The sequence below is a fragment of the Oreochromis niloticus genome, linkage group LG18, assembly GCF_001858045.2.
Source record: "Oreochromis niloticus isolate F11D_XX linkage group LG18, O_niloticus_UMD_NMBU, whole genome shotgun sequence".
Classification (NCBI taxonomy): Eukaryota; Metazoa; Chordata; class Actinopteri; order Cichliformes; family Cichlidae; genus Oreochromis; species Oreochromis niloticus.
Window position 1 is genome coordinate 20,921,514 of NC_031982.2, and position 24,244 is coordinate 20,945,757.

General features: G+C 38.7%; 2 protein-coding genes across 3 annotated transcripts in view; both read left to right on the top strand.

Moving 5' to 3' along the window:
• Positions 1–24,244, top strand: part of LOC102083165 (C-C chemokine receptor type 4) — a 129,784-nt gene that overhangs the window by 101,984 nt on the left and 3,556 nt on the right. The gene's annotated exons all lie outside the window — the stretch shown is intronic.
• On the top strand, positions 3,751–5,399 carry LOC109195633 (chemokine XC receptor 1-like). 2 transcript variants are annotated; one of them, XM_019347922.1, is made up of 3 exons: positions 3,751–3,823; positions 3,918–4,227; positions 4,381–5,399. In XM_019347922.1, exon 3 carries the CDS (start codon positions 4,391–4,393, stop codon positions 5,366–5,368), a length of 978 nt encoding a protein of 325 aa, XP_019203467.1. In that variant the 5' UTR covers positions 3,751–3,823; positions 3,918–4,227; positions 4,381–4,390; the 3' UTR covers positions 5,369–5,399. The 2 variants fall into 2 exon arrangements, with proteins under 2 accessions (XP_019203467.1, XP_019203468.1); XM_019347923.2 differs by having other exon boundaries at positions 3,784–4,227.

Below are 24,244 nucleotides of genomic sequence, written 5' to 3' on the forward strand. Positions count from 1 at the left end.
CTTTTGTTCTGTTTTTTTTTTTTTTTTTTTTTTTTGCAAAGCATGAGGCTATGTAAAATTAAAATAAATTAAAAAGCAGAAACCCCAGTATTCTTTTGGAAGGAAAGTACACAGATCATCAAACTGACATGGGTTAATGATATTTCTAAGGCATAAAGCAGGAGAAAAACATACTAAAATTGCTAAACTAGGACAAAGCTACAGATTTTATTTCCATGTTTTTTTCCCATGGTTCAAATTTTCAAATTGAAATATTTTCCTCACATGGTATATTGTGGTTATTTTTATATCCTAATTTCATTAAAATAATTCCCATTAAATTCATACAACTAACTTTTTAGTTTGCTAAAATTTTGTTAGATATACAAGCAAATTACCCTGTCATCGTAACTGGTAGGTTTTCAAAACTCATGAACTTAGTGTTAAGTGAAGACATGAGCTGTCCACTGATTACCACTTGGTGATTTGCTAGATTACTTCATGGAGGAAGAAATCCTGGGGCACCCAGACATATTAGCTGTGTCTCAATTCAGGAGTTGCATCCTTTGGAGGGACCCGGCCTTCGCGGTCTATGTGGGCCGGGTCCTCCGAAGACTGAGAAGGCTGGAAGTGTGAACCTCTGAAATGGGACGGTCTAGCCTTCAGATTTGCATCACCGCTGTCTGGGTGGAGTTTAATAAACCCAGCCGTCTGCTCCTTGCTATCTAAAATATAACAGGACACTGGAGTAAATTCTCGACCATCTCACGCTTCTGTTTAATCAGTTTTCTGTTTGATGTTCATTCAGCTGTGTAAAAACTATAACTTTAATCGCAGCCAAACCGATTTACTCGCAAACAAAATAAAACACTGAAAAAAGTCAAACAATAACATTTTGAAGTTATCTAAGTGACATATATACCATTTTTAACCTGAGTAACAAGAGACCCCACGGGGTCTGAAAACGATGTGCTGGGAGTCCGGTGTTAGCCGGCTCTATTGAGCCTTGACCACCCGGTCAGGTATTGAGTTGGTGGGTAACAGACGTCTTCGAAAACGTCGGAGCACTTTGGCAAATATGTGATGTCTTGATAAACCGAGCAGATATTTGAAGTTTACACAGCTACATTCTCACCTAAAAATATGTGAAAAGTTTCTTTTGTGACCCAGAAAGAGCAATATTTCAAACTCTTTAGCCACGCTCCTCTGCCACTGCTGCGTTTGAAACGTATTTTTATATTATCATCAAAATATTATAAATTACAATTTAATTAATGAAGTATTGAAAAGAGCAATAAGAGTAATATTGCAACTAAGTAGCTGCCGCCATTGTCGGAAACTGGAATTGGCTGGGCCACACTATGAATTCTGGGATAGGTTGGACCGCGAAGGATACACCCGACCTGTCACGGTCCTGGGTCAGTGACCCAGTGTTTTGAGTTTCTTGTGTCTCTGAGTTTTGTATTGTGGTCTTAGTTCCCTTTGTTCCCTTTGTTCCCCCAGTTTATTCTTTAGTCTAGTGTCTTAGTTTGGCCTTCTTGTATTCTCTTTAGTTCTGAGTATTTAATAGCTGCCCTCTGTGTCTCTTTGTTGTTGTTCTGTGTTTCTTAGTTGCTCCGTCTCCCCTAGTCTAGTTTGCGTCTGTGCTACTTCCTGTTTTACTTTGAAGGTCCATGTCTCTTGTGAGTGTATTCTACTTTGCTCCCTCGTCTCATCAGTTCTGATTTCTCCCAGCTGTGCTCCCCTTCTGTGTCTCATTCCCCTCGTTACTTCCCAGTGTATTTTAGCCCTGCGTTTCCCTGTGTCAGTGTCGCGTTCTCCCTCATTCATGGCCGTGTGTTTCTCCGTGTACCAGTGTATTGTTTCCCAGTGTATTGTTTCCCAGTGTATTGTTTCCCAGTGTATTGTTTCCCAGTTTAGTTTCATGTCAGTTTGCTTTGCCGTTTTCCTGTCCAGCAATAAAGCTGTGTTTTGAGTTTATTCCTGCCTCCGCGAGCTTGCGTTTGGGTCCACTTCCTGCCTGCCACACAGCCGAATCATGACACGACCTATCTTTCAAATTTGGCGAAATGAAGGACGCATTTGTCTGCCACATTTGGAGCAGCCTTCGAATTGGAACAGCCTTCGTCGCCTTGCTGTGACGTAATCGGCCTTCTTATGCGGCCTCCAAAGGATGCAGCCCCTGAATTGAGACACAGCCATAGTGTGCTATTTATCCCTGTTTATCTTCTACTGATGAGGAGGACATCACTGTGTTGAATTATTGAGGCAATTCTTCATAGTGGATGAAAAACAGACATTCAAGGCAACCGGTTTGGATCCCTATGAGGCAGAAAAGTGAGAGAAGAAAAACAAAACAAATCAAACAAAAAAGAACAAAAAACACCAGGATAAAAGTGTGTTTTCAGTGCCATTAAAACCCACTAACAATGTTCAATAATAGTTAAATAGATGCATCAAATGAACCTTCAATTCAGCCAAATTACTGTTTTGGTTATGTAAACTATGAGCACCATGGCTGATGCTACCTCACTCATGCATTCTCATCCTAATGAGAGCATGTGATCTGCATGTTGGAGTACGGTTACCAAGAAGCCTTGATCATTTTAAGATATTATAATGTAACATTTTCATAGGTAAAATAACTTGTTGCTGAGGAAGCTCCTGTTAGTTTATCCAGTTATTGAGTTGTTTATAATGTTTATATTTACTTTATGTATTCTTTTGTGTATTTCTGTTCCTAGTTCTCATGTGCTTCAGAGTTTAGTTTTTATCTGAGTGTCCCTTCCTCTTGTATCTAGTCTTCTGTATTTAGTCCATTCATGTGTCTGTTTTCCCTGTTCCTGCTTTATTTTATGAGTTCCTTGTGCTTTTGCTTCTAGTTCTGCAGCCATGTCTTCTTCTGCCGTCTTGTTCAGCTGTCTCATCTCTTATAATCACCCATTAAATCTCCGTCTGCCCTTTTTCTTGTGTCAGAATGTCTGATTGTATTTCAAAATCTGCATTGCCTCATTTTTTCGTATCTCCAGTGTGTTTTCTGCAGTTAAATATTTCAGTCTGTGTATTTCTTTAATTTTAGGTTTTAGTAGCTGTAGTTTCAGTTTCACTTTTTTGGATTGTGTTTTTTGCCATTTTGGCTTTTGCCTTTTTGGATTTCAACAGCCTGGAAATTAATAGCTTGCTTTAAAATTTACCTCACTCTACCTCTGCATGTCTGCATATTGGTTCTCCATTCAATATTTAGTCTGCATGTCTTGCAGATTACAACAGTTAAATGCAACCACAGTTTCCTGAACAAGAGGACTGATATCTGGTTACTTACCATGTGACTTGTTTCACAGAAGGGGCTCTGAAAACAACCTAACATTATGCACAGCATCATTTTGGAGTCTTTGCAGTTATATTTCTATATTGACCTCGCTTGCAAATTGCATAATTTTAACAGAAAATATATTGGATGTTGTTGTTTGACTTATTTTTATTTATTTATTTATTTTTAGTGCTGCCTTGCTTAACTTCTTGAACTGCTGCTATATCAGCCTATAGCATCTCTTGCTCTCACGCTCAGTGCACAACCTGTATCTTGGTTTAGTTGTTCAGGCCAAAATAAAAAAAAAGTGGTGATTGTTTTCATATTGCAGCATGTGGGGAAAGAAAAAGGTTGCCCAACTGATTTTGTTTTTTCATGACAAGACATGATAAGGTTTTTGTAAGGCGGCGTCTCTTCTTGTTTTTTTTAATCTCCAAAAACATCACAGCTTTTTCGTCACAGTGAAATTCAACAGAAGACATGACAACTGATGCTTACGAGAAGTTTATCAGTACTAGTTATACTCTGAAATTGGTACTTAATTACTAAACTACAAGTTTCTCTCATTTAAAAGAGATTTTTGCTAAGCTAATGTGTTTAATTACAGTTCTATGTTTGTGTTTTCTAGAAAATTGAAAATGGCAAACAACATGACAACTAATGATGGAGTGAGTTATAATATACATTATATTTGTGAGGATAACGTTCCAATTTTTACCGGGACTTTCTTCATCCTCAGTGTCATAGGCAACAGTCTCCTCCTATGTGTTCTTTTCATCTACGAGAGTTTTTACGAGTTTTTTTTAATGTAGTTTTTGTTTGGGCGTTATCTTGGACGTAGTGTGCAACAGAAAGAGGAACTGTTGGTTTGCTTAAGATCATCACAGCTTTTCCTGAACAGTACAATTTAACAGAACACTTGACGGCGGATACAAGAGGTAGGTTTCTGTGTTTAATCCCCTTTATTAGTCTCTGTTTTACACATTAAACTAAAACTAAAATCCACAGTTTCTGTCAGTATAGAGAAAACAGCTAAGTTATAGTATTTAAATGTGTTGAAAAAAATCTTATTTTGTGTTTATGTTTTGTAGAAAATTGACAATGGCAGACAACATGACAAGTGATGAAGTCCATTATCTTTGTGACACTAACTTTCCAACTTTTACCGGGACACTCTTCATCTTAATCTTCATCCTCAGTGTCATAGGCAACAGTCTCCTCTTATGTGTTCTTTTCATCTACGAGGGCCTGAAAAGTATCACAAATATTTTCATCCTGAACCTGGCCTGCTCTGATTTGATCTTCACCATCACACTTCCATTCTGGGCTGTTGGTCACCTACACCACTGGGTCTTTGAGGACTTTGTCTGCAAATTCATGACTGCTGCATTCTTTGTTGGTTTGTACAGCAGTGTCATTTTACTGACTGCCATGACAGTTGCCCGTTTCATTAGGGTGGTGCTGCCAAACTGGACAAGTAACCGTGCTAGAAGAAAGAAGTGTGCAATCGGTGCCTGTGTAGCTGCCTGGATCATCAGCATCTCAGCATCCCTGAGTGATGCTGTGAAAGTACAGGTTGAACACTGGGATAATAAAAACTATTGCTACAATAAATCTGATGAAAACCTTGGACGTTATCTCCAAGTGTCACTGCTATTCTTCCTCCCGTTTGCCATCATTATTTTCTGCTATTCTGCCATCCTCAAGACGGTTTTGCAAGGTTTAAGTAGAAAGAAGCAAAAGACTGTAGCTATGCTGTTGTGTATTGTTGCAGTCTTTTTCATTTGTTGGGGGCCATACCATATTATGCTTTTAATCAAGGCTCTCAATACAAACAAAGATTGTAATGTACTGAAACGGTTAGAAGTTGCCTACCATATTTGTGAAATGCTTGCCTATTTTCACTGCTGTATGAACCCACTGCTATATATGATCTCAAAGAAGATGCGAAAGCATCTGTTGAATCTTATGCACTGTGAAAATGTGCGCAGGAAGAACAGAGAGAGAGACACCAGGCAGGATGTGGCTTTCACTGCCCAGAGATCTCCTGACAGTCCACATAGTCAGTCATTAAATTAAGCATTGATTCAGTTTGTAAATGTAGAGACTGTATTTCTTTACTTTTACACATGCACATATTTATATGTATGTATATGTGTGTGTGTGTGTGTGTGTGTGTGTGTGTGTGTGTGTGTGTATATATGTGTGTGTGTGTGTGTATATATATGTGTGTGTGTGTGTGTGTGTGTGTGTGTGTGTGTGTATATATATGTGTGTGTGTGTGTGTGTGTGTGTGTGTATATATATATGTGTGTGTGTGTGTGTGTGTGTGTGTGTGTGTATATATATATGTGTATATATATGTATGTATGTATGTATGTATGTATGGTAAATGGCCTGTATTTGTATAGCGCTTTACTTAGTCCCTAAGGACCCCAAAGCGTGTCTTTATGATTGGTTTTATTCTGATTTTAGTGTTTGCTTGTAAGTGTAGTTTTGATTTTATTTGCATGGTTTTTTTTCTGATATTTGTATTGCCTTTTTCTAGTTGTTTGTTTATATAACGTCATTATAATGCACTGTGGGCTGGCTGGACATGGGACCTGTCCAGCCCTGAGGTGGCCTATCAGCTAGTGAAACGACCTAAAGCTGACTGAGCACTGAAAGAGGGCCCAGGTATGAAGAGAAAGGAGCGTGTAGGAAACAGGCATGGGAGAGAAGGACATGCTGCCTGATCACCAGGTGAAAACGGCTTGTGAAAGGACGGGCAGAGCGGCGCGACGCGGCGTCCCATTTTCCCGCGACAGATACGGCGTCCAGTGGGGTAAAAACCGCATGTGATCAACAGCAGGGCAGAGGTGAACCTCTGTGATTAACCTGCAGGATTAACCTGAGTGTCCCAGTCCTGGACAAGTTTTTTAATATTGAGGACATGAGGCCTGATTGTCGCCTTAGCAGGGAGTCTACTCAGTCTACTTAACCAGGATCGGAGACATGGTTGAGGTGCCACAATTGAGGTCTTTTTGTTTCTTTTGTGGCTGGCAAGTGAAGCACCCTACAGAGTTGTTTCCAGAGTTTTCGCAATACCTCGTTCCACTGTTTACCGCATTATCCACAGGGTCACAGAGGTGGTAGCCCTTCGCCATCAGGTCATCCATCTCCCTCCGACCCCTGAAGATCTAGAAGCCGTGTCTCATGGGTTTGCAGGGCTGGCAAGACACGGAGCCTTTTTGAAAGCTGCTGGTGCAATTGACTGCTGCCATGGTCGCATCAAGCCTCCCAGCGGCCCTGACGGTCAGTGCTACAGTAACAGGAAATTGTTCCCCTCCATAATCCTGCAGGCAGTTTGTGACCATCAGGGCCGCTTCATACATATGAGGGCTGGGCGGGGTTAGTGCAGGACTCCAGGGTGCTCTGCAACAGCCCACTGTACCGGCAGGCCATTTACCCTCCTCCAGGGTATTTCGTCCTAGCAGATGGAGGGCACCCATGTCTCCAAGATTCACTGCCCCTCATCACTCCCTACAAGAGGCCAATCCAAGGTGTGGGAGCCCAGCGCTTCAACTCATCATTCCAGGGCATGCTCTATTAGAGTGTGCTTTTGGAATGACAAAGACGAGGTTCTGTGCCATTTTCCTCTAAGCGCTGGAGGTACACCACACCCTTGTACCACATGTAAGGCATTAGAATACATTGTTATTGTTTTTGGAAGAATCATAATGACATATTGGGAACTTTAGTGTATGTGCATGTGTAAACACTTTATGTCCAGAACCAAAAATCTGTTTCAGGTCATAACAGCATGTGTTGTCCTGCATAATATCTGCCTCGGTGCTGGTGACATTGTGGCCCCGGACGATGAGCCGGAGCATGATGTGCAAGATGAGTGGGTGTGGGTGCTGAGGTGTCTTCCCTGGATGAGGTACCCACAATTGTTGTGAACAGACAGGTATTCTTTAATAGTGCATTTAAGTGCTAGAATGTTATGTGTCATGTCTTTATTAACAGGATTGTTTGCACTACTTTCGTCTTGCATCGTTGTGAGTACATTTTAGTGACATGGCAGCCATCTTTTCCATCAGCCCTGTAAACGCAAGTGATAAGATGATGCGGTGGACAGTGGAATTGAGCATCCCTGAACACCTTCTGGTGACCACCCTGTATGATGCTCCACTCAGTAGCTGGCACCTCCTTCATCTCTTTGGATTCAGCAGCACTGGCTGAGACTTCCTGCTCAGCCAAAAATCGGGCCCGCTTAAAAGTGCCTGTGCATACTGGGACAGTCGGGTTAATCCTGGACTTTAATGATAAGTTGATTACCATTAATCCTGTGCCGTTTTTCTTTTCATTGTTATTATCTCAGTTTGAACAATGTAATGGGTTTGGTACAAATGAATTGCTGTAAAAAATCCTGCAACTACAGTTGGAATATTCCAAATGTTTTTATTTCCTGTACTTCAATAATTTTGTTTAGGCTGTACACAATTTATAACAAAAAATTATATATTTTTCTCTATGTACAGTGACTGTTATTTACAGAAATGCCAACATTTTATTTAGGCAGTACATAGTTTGTAACAAAAATATAAATAAAGTAGAACTAAATACAATGACTTTTATTCACAGAACTCTAATCACTTTTTTCATCTAAGTTTTTCCAGTAAACCTAACAGCTTCTCTTGGCTCTTCGTTCCTCCATTTCCCATTGTAGTCTAATGTCCTCTTATTAATTCAAAGAATTCATCATCCCTGTCCTCCTTTTTTCCACTCTTAGCTCCAGCTGGCCCTTGTCCTCCTGAGCTTGGACTTGGTTGCCCACTGCTGAACTGGGCCCTGGAGTGTCGTGCTGGATGGAGCCAATTAGGACTGGAGGCCTGGTAGAAGGCCTCTGACGCTGGATACTTGCGATCCTAAAGCCAGAGGAAATCAAAAGTGGCAGTTGACAAAACGGCTACAGTACAGGTTTACATGAATGACTTCAATACATTCTAGTTGACAATATATTGCAATACTACTGTACATACTGATTTTCCCCACCAGGCCCATCTTCTCAAGAATTGCCCTGACAGACAGAATATAATCCAACATGTCAATCGTGTTAATCCCTGGACAGCATCCAACAGTGAAATGTACTAAATTAGGACCAGAGGACAGGCATAAGGGAGAGTGATATTTCTAACAGATTAGAAACAATAACTTAAAATAGTTAGTACTTACTTAGTTAATATATTTAACTAGTAATACTTAGTTAAAATAAATGGGGACCTGACAGACAGTTTTGAGCTCTTCAGAGGAACCAGGCAGGGTTGCTGCCTGAGTCCAGCCCTTTTTGCTCTATACATCGAGCCTTTGGCTCAGTATATACGGCAAAGTGCAGACTTAAAAGGGGTTTTAGTTTCTAAAATTGAACAACGAATAGGTCTCTTTGCAGATGATATAATTATATATTTACAGGATCCTGATACGGCCTTTCCCCAACTGATTAAAGCATTAAAATATTTTGGCAAAAATTCAGGGTATAAACTAAATATCTTAAAGACTCAAGTACTTTGTGTGAATTATTTCCCCAAAGATTCAATTCAAAATGAATATAAATTAAAATGGGACTCAAATAAGATTAAATACTTAGGTGTCTATCTAACTAGCGAAATAAGTACACTATACGAGGCAAATTATGTAAAGATAAGTAATACAATTCAAAAAGATTTGACTAAATGGGCTCCCCTTGTCATGGACCTTAGTTCAAGAATAGAGGCAATAAAAATGAGTGTGCTTCCTCGACTACTGTATCTATTCACTTCATTGCCAGTCCATATACCAGATGCACAATTTGTTAGATGGGATAAATTAGTTAGTAGATTCATTTGGAAAGGGGTAAAGCCAAGAATAAGATTTAAAACACTCCAATTAAGAAAAGAAAAAGGAGGACTTGCCCTCCCAAATTTCAAGGAATATTTTTATGCAGCCCAACTGAGATATATTGTTTACTGGTGCTCACCGGATTACACCTCAAAATGGAAGCGTATAGAGATAAATTATTGCTCATCATGTGATCCACAAGCAAGATTGGGAGAGGAAACTATACAGCCTACGAACGTAAATCTCATTACTGAATTCACTATTAAACTCTGGTGGATTATAGTGAAGAAATATAGAATTATAGAAGACTGTAAACTACTGATTTGGCCTGCATACTCTCAAAAATTCCAAAGTGGACAATGGGATAGTACATTCTTAAGATGGGTCAATAAAGGAATTACAGCAATGAGCACATTAATAGACGGGAAAACATTCAAATCCTTCGAGAATCTACAGAAACAATTTGGACTGGAAAAATCAGACTTATTTAGGTACTTTCAATTAAGACATTTTTACAATACAGAAATTAGGAAGAAGCTCTTGAGAGAAGGAAGCCATATAATAGAAATAATAACAGGCGCATATAAAAAACTTCCACCAAGAATTTTAACAAAATTATATAATGGTCTGCAAAATTTGAATAGGAATGAAACATTATATATCAAACAAAAGTGGGAATCTGAATTACATCTTGAGTTGTCAGAGGATGACTGGCGATCCGTATGTCTCTCACAGCATAATTCTACCAGCTCTAGACAATGGAGAGAATATGGCTGGAAAAATGTGATTAGGTTCTTTATTACTCTCCATATTAAAAGTAAGCAGCTGAAAATACCCCAACGTTGCTGGAGATTATGTGGAGACCGGGACGCCAATCATTCCCATGTGTTTTGGAAGTGTAAACATATCAAACCATATTGGGAAAGTATTGCAGTAACAATGAAGAGAGTGCTGGGGTACGAAGTGCCGTGTGAGGCACGAGTAATGTATTTTGGATTATGGGAAAATGTAAGAAAGGAGGACCAATACTTGTTCAAAATTATGTTGTTGTCAAGCAAAAAGGTAATAACAAAAAACTGGTTGAAAAGTGACCCTTTAAAATTGGAAGAATGGACAGATGTAATCGAGGAAATATATGTAATGGAGAAAATGACCTACACTCTGAGACTAAAATCTGACAAACACCGAAAACAGTGGACAAAATGGATGGCCTACAAGACTTATTCAGCCCAATAAGGTGGATGGCTGAGCCCTGAGAGAATGGGGCCCCTTTATTCCCCGCTTTGCACTCAAATAGGCTATGATTGTGGATGGAACCGGACCTGCCGGTGAGAGGACCGGAACTCGGGCTTTCCTGGCCCCATCTTTATATATATGTGTATATTTACTCTTTATTCTCTTTCCCCCACAGATTAGGTGTATGTTATAACTTTTAGTGGGTTTTTTTTTTTGTTTGTTTGTTTTGTTTTGTTTTGTTTTGTTTTTGTTTTTGTTTTTGGGTTTTTTTTATCTTTTTTTTGTTTGGTTTTTTGTTTTGTTTTTTTGTTTTTGTGTTCCTTTTCAGACTTTCGTCTGCGTGTACTGTTAATTTGGAAAAGCACAAAATAAAAAGTAAAAAAAAAAAAAAGAAACAATAACTTTTTCAGGTTTTCATGTTTTAAGGTTATTTAAGTGACTTATGTATCATGTTTCACACGAGTAGTGAGAGCACTTTTGCAAATATGTAATGGCTTGATAAATCAAGCAGATATCTGAAGTGTACACAGCTACATTCTCGCCTGGAAATATCTTCAAAGTTTATTTTGTGACCAAGAAAGAGCAATATTGAAACTGACCCTTATGTTAAAAACCAGCAGGACTGTGCATTTACAGTCATGTAAGTTTAACGAGTGTCACAAAATTGACCTTACCATTTAAAATTAAACTTCCATTTTAACATTTGTGTCGCTAATTCAAAAATAACGTACATTTGACAATGTGGGTGTCCTCCACCATGGTTTCTAGCATCTCTGAAGCTGATGCCATCGTTACAAACTGAATTGGCTGGGCTGCGCTATGAATCCTGGGATATGCTGGGGCACGAAGGATACAACTGACCCATCCTTCAAACTCAGGGAAATAAAGGACAGATAATTGGCCGCATTTGGAGCAGCCTTTGAATTGGGACAGCCTTCGTTGCGTCGCTTCGAATGCGGCCTTGAAGGATGCAGATCCTGAATTGGGACACAGTTATAGACAGAGACAACCAATTGCACTCACATTCACTACCGCATTCGCACTTATGGGCAATTTAGTTTTTCCAATTAACACAACAATGTAATCAGTCAAAATATAAAATACAGTCAGAATGTTAAATAAAACTTAAAAGTAAGGAATGAATTATGCTATTAGACAAATCATAAAAATGTGCAGGTATTTAACTTTTACAAACAAAATGTTGGTGTTGTGATGAAAGCAGCAGTGGGTTTTGGGGGTTTTTTTGTAACGATTTGTTTCACTGAGTCACAGTGACCCCTGTAGTTTTTTGTCATTTATAGATCTCTGGTTTCATGTCATTGTGCCGGAACACAACATTTAAAGTTGCCCACTTTATTTAAATTTTAGTCAGTCTTCTGACTTTGATTCCAAATACTTGCATCTAATACATCTAAGGGCCAGGTCATAGCATGAATAAGGCACCCGCTTTCCCCAAGACCCAAACAGCCACAGAAACCACAAAAAAACTGGAGCGTCAACACTTCAGGCCAAAATAATAATAAGCTAAGCTCCAATGCCCCCACACACAACCTCACAGAAGAAAGAATCAAACAATGACAGAGTCTGACCTCTTTGACTTGCCCAACAGAAGAAAATGATGTCCCCAAAAAACAGTAACATAGTGTGCTGTTCGGAAATGAAAACAAAGATATACGACAACGGTCAACACTTGTATTTTTTGCATTTTTAAATACTGTGGATGACATGTTATACACTGCTCCAAAAAATAAAGGGAACGGAAAAATAAGACAGGTTCAATTCCACCATCACGCCGGGGTCTTTCTGTGTGGAGTTTGCATGTTCTCCCCGTGTTTGCGTGGGTTACTCCGGCTTCCTCCCACCGTCCAAAGACATGCAGTTTGTGAGGATAGGTTAATTGATTAATCCAAATTGCCCATAGGTGTGAATGGTTGTCTGTCCCTGTGTGTTAGCCCTGCGACAGACTGGCGACCTGTCCAGGGTGTACCCCGCCTCTCGCCCTATGACAGCTGGGATAGGCTCCAGCGACCCTGATAAGGATAAGCGGATGGATGAAAAAATAAGACATCCCAGATCTGAATGAATGAAATGTTCTTATTAAATACTTTGTTCTTTACATAGTTGAATGTGCTGACAACAAAATCACACAAAAATTATCAATGGAAATCAAATTTAACAACCCATGGAGGTCTGGATTTGGAGTCACACTCAAAATGAAAGTGGAAAAACACACTACAGGCCGACAGAACAAACTGATAACATCCGAAGTGGTTGTGGTCTGAGGTTTGGTTTAAAATCGACTGCAAGCGCAACGTTTTACCTTTAGTTTCACTTTGATCTTGATCGAGGAAACTGAAATGATTTTCTCGTTTCTGTTATCAGGTTGGGAGACATTAAAGTTTCAGAGATGCCGTTTAGTCCTGTATAGGCCATCTCCTCCCTGTATCCGTCTGACCGTTACCTAATGTAGTCTTAACTTGTTGCAACTAGATTTTGTCGTTTTCCTCTCACTAACTGTTTACTTGTTTTATCATGCAGCACAGAGACTTTAGGTGGTATTTGATGACTCATAGGCTCACTGTGGAAACATGGTTTCCTCCTGAGACCCAGAGGAAAAACATGTTATGATACTTATTTATTTATCTTTTTAGAATAATGGAAGCATTGCATTTAAAACAAACATATTGCATTTTTTAACAACATTGTTATGTATTTGTGATTTTTATCATCTGTAGTATAGTATATTGTATCAGGTGTTGTTTAATCACAGAATGTTGTGATGTAATAATGTAATATATTTTCAAAATCTATGTGGATTTCCGTTAAAGGAAAATTTGTTACATATTAAAGCAATTAGACAGAAGCAGATGTAATTACTAAAATATCATACTGTGGCATGTTGGGAGTGGCTAGTTATCTCCCATCATGCCTTGGGAATATGTGTTGCTGTTTAAGATGTTTATTGTTTATTGTTTTGTGACTCTTAACTGTTCTTGTAGATGCTGCAGTATAAATTCACAGTTATTGTTTGATGGACATAATTTTGTACCATGAGTGAGTTCAGGCACGTAATTATTGACCCTCTGAAGCACAGTGTAATACAGCAGGAGCGTTCAGTGAAGTTCTCCTCCTTTCTGTTTGGGGTAGGATAACATGCTCAACCTCAGCATGGGTTCCTTATTGCTAAGATTCCTCAGCTTGGCACAATATTAACAACTGACGAATAGACTTCTCATTTTAACTTTTGTTTTTTTAACTTTGCTTCTGCATACCTATACACTCATATCAGTGTTAGATTGTTTCATTGACAAAGGACTGGGAGGCAGAAAGGATTTTACTCATAACTGTGGAAGTGGAGTCGTTCTTAGAGCTGTCAGGAGATGACGTGGAGGAGGGCCATACATTAGAACAAGAAGGTAAAAACTCAGAGGAGGAAATTTCAAGTTTTCAGGAGCCTTAGAAGTAGGGGTGGGTTTTGATTATCGATTTTCTGATGAAAATCGATTCTAGCTTGAATAACGTGATATCGATTAATTAAAATCCTGAATCGATTTTTAAATATAAATTTATTTTGCCCCAAATGACAGAATCTCAGGTTAAACCTCACCTGGGAATACTAGGTGCTGCAAGCGCCTGGGTGGCTGCAGCTCAAGAGATAGAGTAGGTCACCTACTAATTGAAAGGTTGGTGGTTTCATTCCCCAAGTTGATCTCCAGTGTGTCCATTGGAAGGTGAATGGTAGATAGAAAGCACTTACATAGGAAAACCAAAAAAATTGCTTGTGCGAATGACGCAAGTTTTTATAAAGCTAGTGCAAAGTCTACGGTGACCGTAGAAGGTTATGTCTTTTCATTGGCCCGGTGTCTACGGTGACCGTAGACACTGTAGACTCGGGGCCAATAGGAGCGCCAAATCCCACTGTAGACTACCAATCGTCTGTCAACGGAAGTTGCGTCACCAAAACAACAACACACGGCAGGACAGAGAAGAAGCCGGTGTTGTGCCCAAAAGTGATTGCCTGCCAAAAACTGATTTCCAATGTTTCCGTGTGGTTTTTATGTGTAATATTGTTCCGTATGTTGCTAAATAGACTTTGGTGAACAGGTATTACAAAGGGGTTATATATAAAATTAAAAAATTACCTGTTTCTCAAGTATCTTTGTAACTGTGTTATTGTACTTACATTATAATCAATCAGCTCCGTTTTGTTCACTTAAAATATGTTTACAGAACTATTTTTGCATTTGTTGCAATTTCAGCTGTCCTCTTGGCCAGATTACTCTTAAAAGAGACATTTTTAAAGTCAACAATAATTTTTAATAATTTTTTTTTAACTGCATAAAGGATACATAAAAGTCACTGCCAAAAACTGATTGCGGCTTCTACCTTGTTACAGGAATGTTGTTTGTTGCTCAAGATGACTTGATATCATTCATGAGGGATACATTTGACATATGTTTCACATATTATAGACCAACAAGTAGCAGTTATAGCAGTTTAAATACAAGCAATCAGTTTTTGGCAAATACCAGAAATCAGGTTTTGGCAGACAATCACTTTTTGGCACAACACCGGCAAGTCCGCTATTTTTTATGGAAACAGGCATTTCTTTTATGTTTATGTTAAGTGATAGACTCTAAGACGCTCCTGGATTTAGCTGAAATTACACAAGGCTGAATAGCCCATTTAACTCTTTTACTTTAGGGTACATCTAATGTATTATGGCCATTTCTAGTCTTCTCAGTGGCTGCAGCTGATGATGGTGACACTAGCAATTCGTGTTATAAATCCAGATGCCGCTGCTTCTCGTCAGCAGGCCGGGTGAGAAGTATGGTCTTCACCAAACCTCCACAGGAGCTGCTCAGCCGAGTCGCTGCCTTCACTCAGGCACAGAGGGTATCCACGCACCTTCACGTGGTGCTTTCGGTGGCTGGTTACAAATGATGTGAGATATACGAAGTAGTAAGTGTATCGTGTATTTAATATCATACTAGGCAGATTTACTGCACTGCCATTTACTACACATTTACCCGTGTATGGCTATTGTCAGTACATGTTGCTCGTAAACTTTCTTTAAGTGTGTAACATTCACGATGATGTTGTTGACGGTAACGTGTATAATTCCAGCGTACCTGACAGGCACTTTTGACTTTTTGTACACAGTTGATTATGTAAAGCCCCTCACATTGCATTTATAAACAAGTTCACTGATTGACTATCCTGCAGTGCTGTTTTCCTGTATCCCTGTTTCCTCCACTTTAATAAAGTGTCCTGTGTTACAGTAACAGTGAGTTGTGGATTCACTTAATGAATGCCTAAATTGGGCTTAAATCTGCCTTAGACTTACTGACCTCCTTTGAATCAGCATCACAATAATCCTAACGGCACTGACAAAACATACAAGTATAAATAAATAAAATCTATAGAAAGAGAAATACGTTTGATATGTTTTTTTTTTATTGCGTTACAGACAAATAGCATTCTCTGCCAACAGGCTCAGAAGACACAACTATGTAGAAACACATAACAGACCAGAACCACAGAAGCAATGTGTACAAGTAGGTGGCAAACACAAGTATTTGAGGTATTTGTACAACACATGCCTCTGCAACAGCTTCAGTGTTTCCTGCAATTGATTCGGAAACACTAACAGAGCTATTACCTATCTGTTATGTCAGTCAAATTTCCCCCAGATAGTCTTGGTTGAGGTCTAGTGACTGTGAAAGATATGATCACACCATTTTCATAATCAACTATTCAGTGACCCCTCTTTAAATACTTTGTCACAATACAAAGATAATCTCTCATAGCAACTTTGTACTGATTTTATGACTCTTTTCCCTTTGACAAGTGGACCCTAACATGGCAGCAAAGTGCAACAATGTCTCTCCGTGTGGGGGTCAAGAGTTCAGGGTATGCCTTTAATTTCTTGCTTGTCTGTAAATGACAGTACAATGGTATGAATAATCCTTCTCAATTTACCAGTATAAAAGTAAAACAATTACATTGTCTCATCGGGGCAACCTAAAAGACTCCTGTTATGGCTAGTCTTTGCACATCATAATAACACAGAAGAAAAGAAAGCAATTCATTCTCAATTGCTGTTAATTTCAGGGGATTTTCCAACCTGTTTTGGTTCAAAAGAGCCAAAGGAAAATCCTCATCGGTGTTGGAGTAAAAACTAGATGCTTTTATTGTATGTACACTGATAATGCTTACTGTGCTGTCATTGTAAACCACTCAAAATAAATAAATAACACATTGTGATCATGCTGAAGACCACAGACAGCAGTCCAGGCATCAGGTGGGAGGAGCTGGAAACATCACCTGATAAAGAAAAAAGACAGACTGAATGAAAAACAGAAGTTTCCTTCATTGCACATTTTTCACCAATCACAAGCCTCTTCTTTCCCCTTCTTTCACTCTAGACTTTTGACCAATCACCGATCGGGCCAAGTTCTACAGTGTCTACAGTGACCGTAGACTCTGGGCCAATGAAAAGACATAACCGTCTACGGTCACTGTAGACTTTGCGCTACCGTAGACTCGACGGGTATCTCTTCTTCACAGCTGGTCTACCCTTTTGGGCTACAGCATTCAACATTCACAAATGGACAAAATAGTGAACTTTATCTTCTGCCTTTGATTCTACAGCAGTTTATTCTTATTTAATTTGACATCTTTTTATGTTCTCCTGAAATTAAATACAAATTACATGCATTTTTTAATTTTAATGTGCCAAGTAAAAGTAAAATGTATGTGTTTAAGAATCTGCACTTTTCTACTGCACTTTTACTAGCAATGCTGTTTTTGTAAAAAAAAATAAAATGTTGCTGAAATCCAGTGAAGCTGTTTTCACTTCTCTCTTATTCTCTCTACACATGTCACGATGGACAAAATGCAATGAAAGCAAATTTCTGTGGTCATATTAGTACGAAGTGTAAGTGTATTAACACAATCACTGAGAGAAACACAGAGTGCATACACAAGGTAGGCTCTTCTTGGCTGTTTTTCTCTTTTGAATTAGATGATAAAACTCATGAGAAATGATTCATGTAATAATAAAATATTAATATTTATTATTTATTATAACAATTATTTATTTATTATTAACAAAAATGTTGTGACAGAAATAGAGGAAATGTAAGGAAATGTAGGAATATGGAGTGGAATTTGATATTACTGCGATATGAATTAACCAGAGAATATTAAATAAAACTTCAGTGCTGGTATGCAAACAACATTATATGTTGTGACCATTTTCTTCACTGGTTCACAATAACCGATGTGGACTTGCTTTATTTGCCATTCATCTCTGATGTCATATCATTCTGATTAAACACATTTTATTTAAAATGGTTTATTTTGAGATGAAATTCAGTATCTTCTGTTTTTTATTCCATATTCTTGTTTCTACATTTAATTTTTCCTGAATGCTGTTGAAGGCATGAATATTATGCTGTTCAACTTTATGATCATTGGTTCTAAACTGCATTAGTTTTTATGTTGACTAACATATTTGTACCAAAATGCATTAATCATGTTACTGTATATAAATAAAAAAAACATCTTCACAGTATAAGATATTTTTTTTCATTTCCTCAACAGTACTTTCATCACAAGACCTAAACAAGTAAATCATGGTAGTCACTAACCATGAAACTCACTGAAATCTACACACAGATTTTTCTTTTCTTTCTCATTCCTGTCCTTATCACTTCATTCTGTTATGTTCACATGTGGATAATGGCAAAGCAGGGCAGGATAAACAGCCAACAACAGCCTTCAAAATTGATTTTAGGCGTAACTGTCAGTACTTTTCTATGGTTGGCTCCTTACAGCATCCACCTGTTTATACAGTCCTTGCTACTATTGGATTTTTATGAGTACACACATGAACTGATATATGCTTGGTTCGTCATTCATCCCATCACTCACATCTACTGCTGCTTTATCCCTTTGGTGCATTTAATAGGAGTACAGAGGTTTAGGAGGTATCTTCCCATGCCGTGCAGTACATTATCACTGTGCAGAGATGAGACTAAAACTGACAGTCCAATGGCATTCATCCTTCTCCAAAATGCGGAAGAAATTTGAATTTACTGTACAATGCATGCATTAGGATGAGACGGGTAGATGCTTGAGAATTTATTAGATAAATTAGCTGAACTTAATATAGTACAAGCAACAGTAACAACAACAAAAAGTGGGTGGCACCTATTAATGATAGAGTCTGACTTTTTTTTTATGCCAAAGGGGTGTACCACAAAGCAAGATTAATGGCTTAGTGACCTGAGTTTTCTGTTACGAAAGTGACTTTGCTTTTACCTGGCTAAATCACCATGGTAACATGCTGAATACACAACCAGTGAAAGTTGATAACCACCTTTGTAATACTAATTATGTCCCACTGTGGTTTTAAGTTTTGTTGAGTCAGGTAAGACAAAGAAAGCCAACATTCTCCTAGTATACATCTTTGGTACAGAGTGGTTCAAAATAGCAAATAAATAAAAAATAACTCAATTAGTCAAGCTTTATAGAAAGACAAATGCTACAACTGGTGCTTCATCCACAGAAAATTCAGGGTGTTCTGTGGTTAGACTGGGATTCTACCAGTTACTGCAAAGGTGTCCATCATATAAAGAGAAACAGAAGTGACAATTTCAGTTTGACATTGTGTAATGTGTTGTGTTTCAATACGTTTTCTTAATGTTTTTAACTGTGTTATATACTTTCTGATCAGAATCTTCTATTTTATACTTGTACTACTCCAAAATGATCAGTTGATTATACTGTACATCGTATTAGTGATACTGTAGATTGGTCACTATGATTACATGTGTTACATTTTCTGTTGTCAAAAAAATCACTTTCAAAGTTATTTTTCATACATTTGATATTATGATTATTTTCACATTTTAGTTCATGTAAAGTATTCTCATTGCATTTGATTTAAAAAAAAATAAAACTAACTTTTTTATCTTGTGGAAGTTTATTTAATATGAAAGAGATACCTTTTAATATTTTCTATTCCTGCTGTAGAACGGTGCAGTTTTATAACTGAAAACTTTAGATGTTGATCTACTACACTGGGCATACCATCAGAGATATCATAAATCTGTCACTTTGATTATATCATGGACCCATTTCATTTTATCGGCAGGAAATACTTTCTTACCAACACAATGGTTGGTATCGTGCTTTTAAAAAAATTATATAGTCAGCATTTTCATGCTTTACAAAAAACAATCATACATCTATGTTTATGTGTGTTCTGATTTGTGCAGCATGTTTGTGCACAGTTATATGTCCCTGATAAGTATGAGACAAAAATATTCAAACATTTGTGTTCCAAACAGTCAGTTTGAGTTTCATTTTCAACTTTCAGTTTCAATGTGAGAAAAGGATTGCACTTTTTTTTTAAAAGTGATGTTTGGTAAGGAGGCATCTCTGAGTTAATTTAAAACAAAAAGAGGAACACTGATTTGTTTAAGTACATTACAGCTTTGTCAGCACAGCTCAATTCAACAGAAGACTTGACAGGTGATGCTTGAAGTAAGTTGTTGTGTTTGCTCCTCTAATTTTGTACTTTACTAGAATGCATGGTTTATGTAACATGAAACAAACTAAAACTAACAGCAAAAATCTGTGTCATTTTAGAGAAAAGAAATCTAGCTTTGTGTTTATGTTTTCTAGAAAATTAACAATGGCAAACACCTTCACAATCAATGACGAGTGAGTGATGAGGCTGCCTATCTTTGTGAGACTGACTTTCCAATTTCAGCTGGGACACTCTTCATCTTGATCTTCATCCTCAGTGTCATAGGCAATGGCCTCTTCTTATGTGTTCTTTTCATCTACGAGAAACTGACAAGCGTCACAAATATTTTCATCCTAAACCTGACCTGCTCTGATTTGATCTTCACCATCACACTTCCATTCTGGGCCGTTGATCATTTACACCACTGGGTCTTTGAGGACTTTGTCTGCAAATTCCTGACTGCTGCATTCTTTGTTGGGCTGTACAGCAGTGTCATTCTGCTGACTGCCATGACAGTAGATCGTTTCATTAAAGTGGTGCTGCACAAGTGGACAAGCAACCATGCTAGAAAGAATTATGCAATCGGTGCCTGTATATCTGCCTGGGTCATCAGCATCTCAGCATCCCTGAGTGATGCAATGAAAGTAAAAGTGACAAGCCAGGATGGTTTTGACTATTGTGAGGATGGATCTGATGAAAAGCTTGGACGCTATCTCCAAGTGTCACTGCTATTCTTCCTCCCATTTGCTGGGGACCATACCATATTATGCTTTTAATCAATTCTCTCTATACACCCAAAGGTTGCAAGGCACAGGAGTGCTTGAGTATCATCTACCATATTAGTGAAATGCTTGCCTATTCTCACTGCTGTATGAACCCTCTACTGTATATGATCTGACAGGATTTGCAAAAGCATCTGTTTAATCTTTTGTGCTGTGAAAAACTGTGCAGGAAGAACAGAGAAAAAGACACCAGTCAGAAGACTTTTGTTATTCAGAATGTAGCTTTCACAGCAGAGAGCTCTGTTGTTAAGAGTAACTGAACACTGATCCATTAAGCAGGCACAAATGAACTGTTGATTCAGTGTGTAAATACTTTCATTTGAATTTACATCTTTTATATATTCTCTTGAAACAATATACATCTATTTTTCAGGTGTTTAATGTGCCAACTAAAGGATGTATTTGTGTAAAAATGTGTATTTTATGCTGCACCATCATTTTCTGTTTCTTCTGTTTAAAATGTTGCTTAAATCCAGTGAAGCTTTTTTGACTTTTCTGCTGTCTCATGGGAAAATGTGTCTTTTCTGTGGCATGTGAAATGATTCCATTAACACCATCCCAGGTGGAGTCAAACTAGTGTGATATGCAACACAATGAGCAGTACCTAGAGTGACATAGGGTAGGTGCTTAATAGACAAATTTATGTAATGCAGATGTGCAGATATATCATTTAAGAAAGAAAATGTTGATGTTATGCAAGCAACAGTATTTGCTGTGACCTTTTGTTTCATTGACTCTCAGCGACCCCTGTAGGCTCACTTAATGTAATTTAAGATCTCTGTCATATTATTGCACTTGCCTCATCATTTAAAGTGGCCCCTTTAATTAAAATTGTATTCTATATACTTGTTTTGAGAAGGAATGCCTAGAAAGTAATATGTCTGTGAAGGTTCTCACTCATCCAGGTCATCGTAGTCAAAGGAGTTTGCAAAGAAAAGCGTCTGGACTTCTTTAAGTTGCTTGAAGACGTTTCACCTCTCATCCGAGAAGCTTCTTCAGTTCTAAGGTCAAATGGCCGAGAGTCCCAGATTTAAACCCAGTGGGAGTATCCCCCCAAGGAGGGACAAAGGACCCCCTGGTGATCCTCTAATCACATGCGCCAAGGTGTGAAAGCGGGTGTGGGACCTAATCAGCCAAGGTTTCGGGTGAGCTCATTGTGAAACCTGGCCCCACCTTGTCATGTGAATTCCTGAGGTCAGATGGCCCAGGATGTGAGTGGGCGTTAAGGCGTCTGGGGAGGGAACTCAAAACTGGATTATAGATGGCAGACAGTTGGTGTCGTAAACCACCGCTTTCAAACCATCTGTTGATGGTTTGAAAGAGGAGTGAAAGAGGCCATCTATGTCCACTGTGAGCGACCATCTTTGAACAGAGGCGGTGGTTTACGACACCAACTGTCTGCCATCTATAATCCAGTTTTGAGTTCCCTCCCCAGACGACTTAACGCCCACTCACATCCTGGGCCATCTGACCTCAGGAATTCACATGACAAGGTGGGGCCAGGTTTCACAATGAGCTCACCCGAAACCTTGGCTGATTAGGTCCCACACCCGCTTTCACACCTTGGCGCATGTGATTAGAGGATCACCAGGGGGTCCTTTGTCCCTCCTTGGGGGGATACTCCCACTGGGTTTAAATCTGGGACTCTCGGCCATTTGACCTTAGAACTGAAGAAGCTTCTCGGATGAGAGGTGAAACGTCTTCAAGCAACTTAAAGAAGTCCAGACGCTTTTCTTTGCAAACTCCTTTGACTAGAAAGTAATAGTCCTCCCAAAGGTGGAGCGACCTCTCCACCTGAAAAAGACTCAAGGGAAGGGAAATCATTGATCATTTAACATTAATCACAGTGTAAGATACAAAACAGAGCAGTGGCAAAGTAATGACATTCTTTATTTAAGTAGAAGTACAGACACCTGCATAAAAAAAAATACTCCAGTAAAAGTTAAAGTACTGAGTCAGCTTCTTTATTTAGGTAAAAATAAATGGTAAATGGCCTGTATTTCTATAGCGCTTTACTTAGTCCCTAAGGACCCCAAAGCGCTTTACACTACATTCAGTCATTCACCCACTCACACACACATTCACACACTGGTGATGGTAAGCTACATTGTAGCCACATCTGCCCTGGGGCGCACTGACAGAGGCGAGGCTGCCGGACACTGGCGCCACCAGGTCCTCTGACCACCACCAGTAGGCAACGGGTGAAGTGTCTTACCCAAGGACACGACGACCGAGACTGTCGGAGCCAGGACTCGAACTGGCAACCTTCTGATTAAAAGACGAACTGCCAACTCTTGAGCCATGATCGCCCCTAAAAATAGAAAGTAAAGGCTCTGAAATCTATTAAAAGTAAGAAAAATGTAAAAAGTAGCTCCTTGAAACTACTTTGCAAAAGCAACTAAACCTTTTGCAATATTAATATTAATATTTCTGTTCTTCTTTCTTTACATGACGACTGCTTTCCCATGCGGTCAATCTCAATACTGACATGACTGATTTCTTTGAGTCTCTTTTCGTGCAACCCACCTCCTATCCTCCCCATCTCCACCTCAGGCACCTCGGCCAAAGCTCTATTCAAGCCTCAGTCTTCATCTTTACTCCAGTGTCTAGACTCTGGGGATTTATCAGAGTCTTATCGCGAATTACATTCATTTCTTTGTCACAATAAATCATGTTCAATTCTTCCAAGTGATCTCTCCTTATAGAAATGATAATAAAATAACATTACTACATGAGACTACAAATGTTAGTCTAATCTAAATTCTATTTTTTCTGAATCTACTCACCTTAAAGGAAGAACACAAGCAGTGAAAGAGAATTCGAAAAATTTAATATTTTTTGTTGCTTACATTGTAGAAGGTGAATTTTGCCTCCATACCTAATGTCATGTGAGTGCTGTGTAGGAGGGAGAGGGAGGCCCCAAATGCAAGACTCGAAACTCAAAATGATTAACTAAGGAAGGCAGATTTATTTTGCTGTGACAAAAATGCTAAACACAAGAAAAACACAACTTGAACTGGAAACTAGGAAAACCAGAAACACCTGAAACCCCACCCCCCATCCCACCCTCACACAGACACACCCACACACATGCACGCAGCTGCTAGTCGATGAGCGACACCTGGAATGACTCAGCAAAGGCCGGACAGTCCTGATCCTCAAGGACCCCCAGAAGGGACTGATCCCATCCAACTACTGACCAATAACCTGCCACAGTACCACATGGAAGCTCTTGTCAGACATCATAGCGACTAAGATGAATAGGCACATGGCTCACTAATAATAATAATAATAATAATAACAATAATAATAATAATAATAATAATAATACATTTTATTTGAGGGTGCCTTTCAAAAACCCAAGGTCACCTTACAGAAGAACAAAATTAATAAAAAGAGCAATAGTCATAAAATACATATAATAAGTTAAAATTGCAAAACAGAACTTGACAACAGACTTGTGCTTTTTTGGACCCTGTGTTGCAGATGTTTACTGTTTTGTTTATAGCTCATAGTTATAAGCCCACTGTATAGGTC

What these genes read in the sequence shown, in the direction of transcription:
- LOC109195633 (XM_019347922.1), top strand. Translation starts at nt 4,391, where the DNA reads ATGGCAGACAACATGACAAGTGATGAAGTCCATTATCTTTGTGACACT.